General features: G+C 37.8%; 1 protein-coding gene across 1 annotated transcript; it reads right to left on the reverse strand.

Moving 5' to 3' along the window:
• Nucleotides 1-258: 258 nt before the first annotated feature.
• LOC122294011 (probable LRR receptor-like serine/threonine-protein kinase At3g47570) lies at nt 259-3,775 on the reverse strand. Its single transcript, XM_043102478.1, has 2 exons — nt 918-3,775; nt 259-833 (listed from the first exon to the last, which is right to left on the reverse strand). The coding sequence occupies exons 1-2, from the start codon at nt 3,628-3,630 to the stop codon at nt 415-417; spliced, it is 3,132 nt and encodes a 1,043-aa protein (XP_042958412.1). The 5' UTR covers nt 3,631-3,775; the 3' UTR covers nt 259-414.
• Nucleotides 3,776-7,220: the final 3,445 nt, after the last annotated feature.

The raw sequence follows: 7,220 nt of genomic DNA on the forward strand, positions 1-7,220 counted from the left end.
TTTCAGCTTAATAGGAATTTTTCAAACTTTAGAAATCAATAACACTGCATCTAATCTTCTTTTTCTAAAAGCATGAAAGACGTAACAAGACACATCGAAAATGCATTTTCACATTGGAGTCATATGTCTTTAAAACTACTTCACAAAATAAGGGGAATGATAAATTTCATATTTCAAAGAACATCAACATTAAGTGGCAAGGACATAAAAAGTTTCATAAAAGACTAAGTGCAGGGGAAGCGAAAAGTGTAACTACGTAATGAGTAGTCAATGGTAACAAACTCACAATACGACAAAGATTGTTTCTTTATTAGAAAAGTAATAACAAAAACAAAACTTCATTATTACAAGCCACATCAACCTATACTAGCCAAACAATAAATATCAAAAAGACACCAATACTAGCTACTAAGACTATGGTCCATTTATTCTTCGATTGCTTCTGTTTGTTCCACTTTGAAGAAAATTTTTTCTAATTAAATTAAGCTCAGCTACAACATCTCTCATGTTCATTCGTTCTTCTGGTTGTTCAACTGAACATGCGACTCCAATTTGAAAAATCGAAACCAAGCACTCTTGAGTTTCGTTTCTTCTTGTAATGTTGTTATCTTGGCCAGTGTTTCTAGTTGTCTCTTCTTCCCTTTCCTGAAAAAGATTTGGATCGGCAATCTCTACTACACCTTCAGGCAAGGATGTCTTGACAAAGGAATGTAGGCTTAGAGTGCCCTGAAAAATGTCATCAGTGGGTCTTTTTCCTGTAAACAACTCTAATAGAAGGATCCCATAACTGTAGACATCACCATGGGTTGACACCTCATTTCCCATACCATACTCTGCAATTTGAACCATACACTACATTAGAATGCAACAAAAAGAGCGTTTATGTTAAGAAAGAAAGGATAGGAAGGTTTTTTCACCAGGCGCGACATAACCAACAGTTCCCCTTAATCCAATAGTGCTAGAGTTAGTGGTAGAAGAGTTATCGTTGCTTCCAGGAGAGAATCTTGCTATCCCAAAATCACCCACGCGTCCAATCATTTCATTGTTGAGAAGAACATTGCTTGGCTTTAGGTCACAATGAATGATTTGTGTTTGGCAATGATAATGTAGATATTCCAATGCGTTTGCAACATCAATGGCGACGTTCAACCTCTGAAAAAGATCTAGATTTCTTTGATCCTGATGCCTTTCATCTTCTGTAGTAGTCGGATGCAACCATTTTTCAAGGCTTCCATTGACCATGAACTCATAAACTAGAGCCCTGAAATCATTACCATGGTAATCAACACTTGAACAAACTGTAAGAACCTTTACAAGATTTCGGTGTCTGATGTTTCTCAAGACTTCACACTCAACAAGAAAGCTTCTGAAAGCTCCATGGCGCAGAAGGTTGAGGACCTTGATAGCAATTATAGTTCCACTCTCATCAAGAACTCCTTTATAGACTGATCCAAAACCACCCACACCGAGCAAATTTGCTGAAGAGAATCCATTGGTGGCTTCTAGGAGACTTTGGTAGGACATATTCAAAAGCAAATTTTCTGAAGAACTTGATATTGACACTTTTCGTTTCTTTCTCAACCAAGAAACAAATAAAAAGTACAGCACCGATGTTACTCCAAGTAGCCCCAAAACTATAGATATGATTAACTTCAAGGTTAAGGTCAATTTTGTACTCCCAGGCTCTTTAAAGTTGCATTTAGGCAAGTGGATCTCAGGGATTCCCCCACATAGTTGGTTGTTCCCTACAACTAAATTTGAATTTAAATTTTTGAAAATGCCATCTGTTGGCACCGGCCCCTCAAAATTGTTGTATGATATATTTAAAAGTTGCAATGAGGTCATAGACACAAGAAAGTCAGGGATTCTTCCTGATAAATTGTTCCCAGAAAGATATAAATTTTGAAGTCCTCTTAAAAAGCGAAAACTTGACGGAACATGTCCTTGGAAGAAGTTTTCTGCAATGGATAGAGTCTCAAGCTTAATACAACTACCAAGGCTAATCGGAATTTCACCAGATAACATGTTCCCTGCTATATATAAATGACCTAGGTTCTTAAGATTTCCAACTTCCATGGGAAGAGAACCAGTAAGACGATTTAAGGACAATGATAGGAGAATTGATAAAGAAGAGAGACCAAATATCTGTTTGGGTATGGAACCATTGAGATTGTTACTAGAAAGGTCTATTCCAATCAAAGATGTGCAATTGGCTAGACTTGGTGGGATGTTTCCGCCAAGGTTATTTTTACTTAAAACCAGTTGAAGTAAGAAGGCTAAGTTTCCAAGAGAGTGTGGGATGCCGCCTGAGAGATTGTTTTGCGATAGATCAAGAATCTTTAATCTATGAAGCCTACTGATGGCAGCTGGAATGTTACCTGACACTCGGTTCCCTGACAAGAAGAATACTTCTAAGTTGACAAGATCAAAAATTCCACTTGGAATTCTTCCAGTTATTTTGTTTAGACCTGTTGCAAATATTCTTAGGGTCAGTGACAAGTTACCGATGCATTCGGGTAATACACCACCGAAATTGTTGATACCTATTGCCAAAGTCTCTAACATGGTAGCATTGGTCAAAGAGCATATAAAACTCAAGTCATGATCAACTTTTCCACTCCCACCCAAGCTGTTATTATACGCAACAAATCTTTTGAGCCTATGCAGCTTTTCCAAAGAAGGCACATTTCCAGTAAATTTGTTTGATGCAATTTGAAGTAACTCCAAATTTGAGGCATTGGATATTGAAGGAGGAATGGAACCAGTGAATTGGTTAGAGGCAATGGAAAAGGCTCGGAGATTAGGAAGAGTAGTTATGCCCAACTCCAAAGGAAGACGACCTCGCAATTGATTACCATGCACATAAAAATCTCTAGTAGAAGAGAGATTGAAGATTGATGGAGGGATGGTACCTGAAAGCTTATTTCGAGAAAGTACAATAGTTGTAAGATTCCTGAGTTGGCCTAGTGCATTCGGAATACTCCCAACCAAATTATTTGATAATAGAACAAGATCTTCAAGTGAAGATAAATTCCCAAGAGATGGAGGAATACTTCCCGTCAGTCTGTTATTGGGTGCAAAAATTCCTCGAAGCTTTGACAAGAAGCCAAACTCAGTTGGAATAGCTCCAACAAATTGGTTATTAGAAAGTTCCATACTTACGATGTTAGAGCAATTGGATAAACTGGAAGGGATTCTGCCAACCATTGAATTGTTTTGCAAAAATAATATCTGTAATTGATGCAAACGACCTATTTGTGGAGGGATTTCATGACCAAAGCTATTGTTTTGGAGAAGTAGAATCCTTAGAAAGCTCATATTTCCAATGAAAGGAGATATAGAGCCCACGAGCTTCAAAGATGGTAGGCGCAACTCAATGACCCTCTGTTTCTGTTGACTGCATGTAACACCGTACCACAGGCAAAAGTGGGTGCTTTCATTCCATGAGTTGAAAACCATGAAAGGATCAAGGCTTATTTTGGCCTTGAATTCAAGCAAGGCTAGTCGGTCAGTCTCATTCCCGACCACGGCATAGGTACTGCAAGAACCAAAGGACAAGACAGAAGCAACAAGAATGAAAAAAGCAAACCAATACAATTGTGAAGTACTCAAGGTGGGAATTAGCACCATGATGCTGGGAAAAATCTAAGGAGATGAAATGAAGAAGCCTAAACTAGATGTTTTGCAGCTCAAGGGATGAGAAACAGATTCCCAGAAACGAAAATGGACACCTGCTCTCAATCTTACCATCTTGAATGCATCTTGTTCAATTATATATGGCAGTTGATAAAGGACAGAATATGAAATAATTAAACATGGACCATGTACTTGAGTCAATATATAGTTGGCCGGTCACCAACGCGTGAAGACTACATATGTTTGATTTTGACCGGCGTGTGCTGGTCACGTCTTGCTCATTTTTTAATGCCGTTAGGGGAGACCAATCACCATTAGGTAGAAGTAATCTTGCCCTTAAAATGGGTTAGAGGTGAAGTCTGGTCTTGTACGTGAGCAGTGGGGAAAGAAGTCTCTTGAGTCAATATTCAAAAATTCACAAGGTTTGATGGATTAGACCCTTCCATAAACTTTTCTATTAATTTGTTGAGGTGTGGATTAATGAATCCATCCCAATTTATTTCAGTTCTCGATCTATTATTCCAATTAAAAAGAACTTAAGACCCTCCATTAACAAAAAAAAAAAAAAAAAACATAAACATGACGTACGGGCTGGATGTACTTATAAAGTCAAGTATCCACGTCCAAATATGTGGCCCAAGGAGTATGTACTCCGTATTCCATTCACAATCTCGAAGATTGTCTTTACTCTTTCGGTCAGTCATATTGATTTTGAGTTTTGATAAGTTGTAGGTCTATACACAAATATTATGTCATACCCAGTATTTTTTCTTATATTTTAATTAAATAATTATTTAATTTTTTATTATTATGGACTTTTTTATTTTAAATTTTATATGAAATTCATAGAATTATTTTATGATTTATAAATGTGAAATTTAATTAAATGTATCTTCTTGTTATTAATTATTGTTCATTATTTAAATTGCTCTTTAAATTAAATTATTTTATTGGTAGATTTTACTATTTTATTTTACTTAGTTACTGTGTTTAAATTATTTTATTTAAATTACAATTTTGAAATCATTTTCGTTGAATCATTTTTGAGACGCCAAGATGAAAAGATTGAATCTACTTTTCCTTCTTTTTTCTTTTTCCTTTTTCTTTTTACCCTTTTCCTTTCATTTTTCTCTTTTTTTTTTTCTTCCTCTTTTTTTTTTTTTCTTCCTTCCTTTTTCCTCCCGCTCGCATGCGAGCTTCCTCTCTGCTTCTCCCCATGGGTTCAGCCCTCTCCCCCAGCCCTGCCGTGCACCACCAACGTTTGTCACCACCCAGCCCATCGTCTTCCCCACTTGCCAGCGACCCACCCCTCCAATCTCAGCCCCTGCCTCGCCACCACCTTCCCCCACGCCCACCTCCAAGCCACAGCCTCTTTTTGCTCCAACACTGACGTGGAGCCACCTCATGCCGCCAGCTCTTCACTCCACCACCGGTGACCATCCAGCCACCTAACCTAACCACCCTTAGTCTTGATCTGCACCCTTCGAAGCCACTCTCTCTCTTTCGAATTTCACCACTTTGTCCTCCAATTGCCGCCCACACCACCATCCACGACCACCAGCCACCACCTTTAGATCCTCCGACCTCCCTTAGCTATTCCATGGCAAGCCCAATCTCTCCTTAGTTCCCCTTCAAAATTTTTCCATTTTGTGACCCACGGCCATATTTAGAAAAACACAGTTCCGTCACTACAACGCTACCTTTAACACCACCTTTGATCCTCCAAATTTTTATTCCATCATTGTAGGTAATTTTTCAAAGAATTTTCTTGAGATTTAAATTTTTTTTACACTAATATATTTTCTGCAGTATGTTTGGTTGTGTCGGGCCTTAGGTCCGAGGAGTATGGAGGTTGGGTCGGATAGGAGGATGGGATTGTTTGTGGAACTTGGATTATGTTTCGATTTTTATATGTTGTGTTTGGTGTCATGACATTCATCATTATGTTCATGCATTTTCATATGTTAAAAAAATGAAAACTGGATTTTCACATGAGAAAAGATTTTTGGTGCGTGCATATCACGACCCCTAGCTGGGATGAGGTATTATCTCGGTAGAGCTCATCTAGTCAATCCGGAGTGTAATATACTGAGTGACGTCCTCTGGGTTATCACTGGGTGACAATGGGATCGGACGAGATGGTAACGCTCTCGTGCCAACTCTTTGGCCCCTCTGCAGGCAAGGGTTAGAGGATGCTGGGTCACTAACGCACTGGGTGCGGAGTTGGACATCGATTGTTACAAAATCATACACACGGTCATTACTCCTGGTGTGAAGAAGGGAGCTAGGGTGTGTGGATGGTCCATAGGGGAGACCATAGTGCATTCATAATTAAATGGATATGTGTGAGTTATTTATGGGAAAATGGCGATTGTTTATTTTAATAGATTGATTTTAGGCCAAATGGAAATTTTGGTGTGCGTTAGAAAAATAATCATTTTTGGGGAAACGATAGTTTTGGGTCTCATGCATATTTTAGCACATGAATGCATATATGTTAGTTGCATTAATGTATATTTATCTCTTGAGTTGTTTGGTTGGCTACTTATTGAAATTCATAATCTCACGTGGTATTCCTACCCTATGGTTTCGTTTTATGGAATTGTGGATTTTGATATAGATGAGGACGTTGAGCCTGAGGCTTTGGCTTCGCTGAAGGAGTGACTTAGGGTCGCTTTTCATGTATTGGGATTTTTTTCCTAGTTTTGTTATGTATTTTGGTTTGTATTATGTTTTTAATAGATAACTGTATAACTTTTTGAAAGCATTTTATGTTGGAAAATATGTATTTAAAATTCTGGTACTTAGTTCACTAACCTTTATCTGCTGTGACCTTTGTTATATACTTTTTGTATGTACACACGCTTAACACTTGTTGTTGGGGTGCGATCTTTTAGATAGCTTTCGGTTATGGTCAATTGGTCCAATCTGTAAGAGATTTCTAAAAAAAATATATAAACAAATAGTTGATCTACGACTCCAACCATTGCGTAGCTAGGGTAAAAGGCGAACGACCGCCCTTTATTGAAGAGATTTGAAAAGAAAAAAGATAAGAGGGGCAATGGTCCGACCCCCCACCCCAGCCCCGATCTTGGAGTTGTCGAGCTATTCTTTTGTTTTATGGCTAATCTTATCTTTAAATTAAATTTTATGGATATCAATAATTAAGTTTTTTCTTCTTTTTTTTTTCCCCTTTCTATTAGGAATGATCGGTATCCTTCTGCTTACTTGATTAGCATTTGTTTTCCTAACGAAAACTGGGCAACATCATAACCATTCATTTATGTTCTATTTGAAACGGAAGGACAAGATTAATTAAAACAAAGTAGGCCTAGGATCCTAGTACTTCCCCCTCAATAGGTCATGCTTATGGAATGTGGTAATTAACTAGAAAATATATTTTAACCAAGTTATTTTTTATCTGAATACATTAGATAGGCTAAACTTGGCCCATCGAGGCTGAAGACTCTACCCAAGTTTCTAGCCTTCAGTTAATGTTGGATTCTAAAGTGGGACAAAGCAAGTGAAATGTAACGTGGGTTTTACTTTTCTCTCTCCTTTGATAATTCTTCTATATATTAAAA

The sequence above is a fragment of the Carya illinoinensis genome, chromosome 14 (genome assembly GCF_018687715.1).
Source record: "Carya illinoinensis cultivar Pawnee chromosome 14, C.illinoinensisPawnee_v1, whole genome shotgun sequence".
In the NCBI taxonomy this organism is placed as follows: domain Eukaryota; kingdom Viridiplantae; phylum Streptophyta; class Magnoliopsida; order Fagales; family Juglandaceae; genus Carya; species Carya illinoinensis.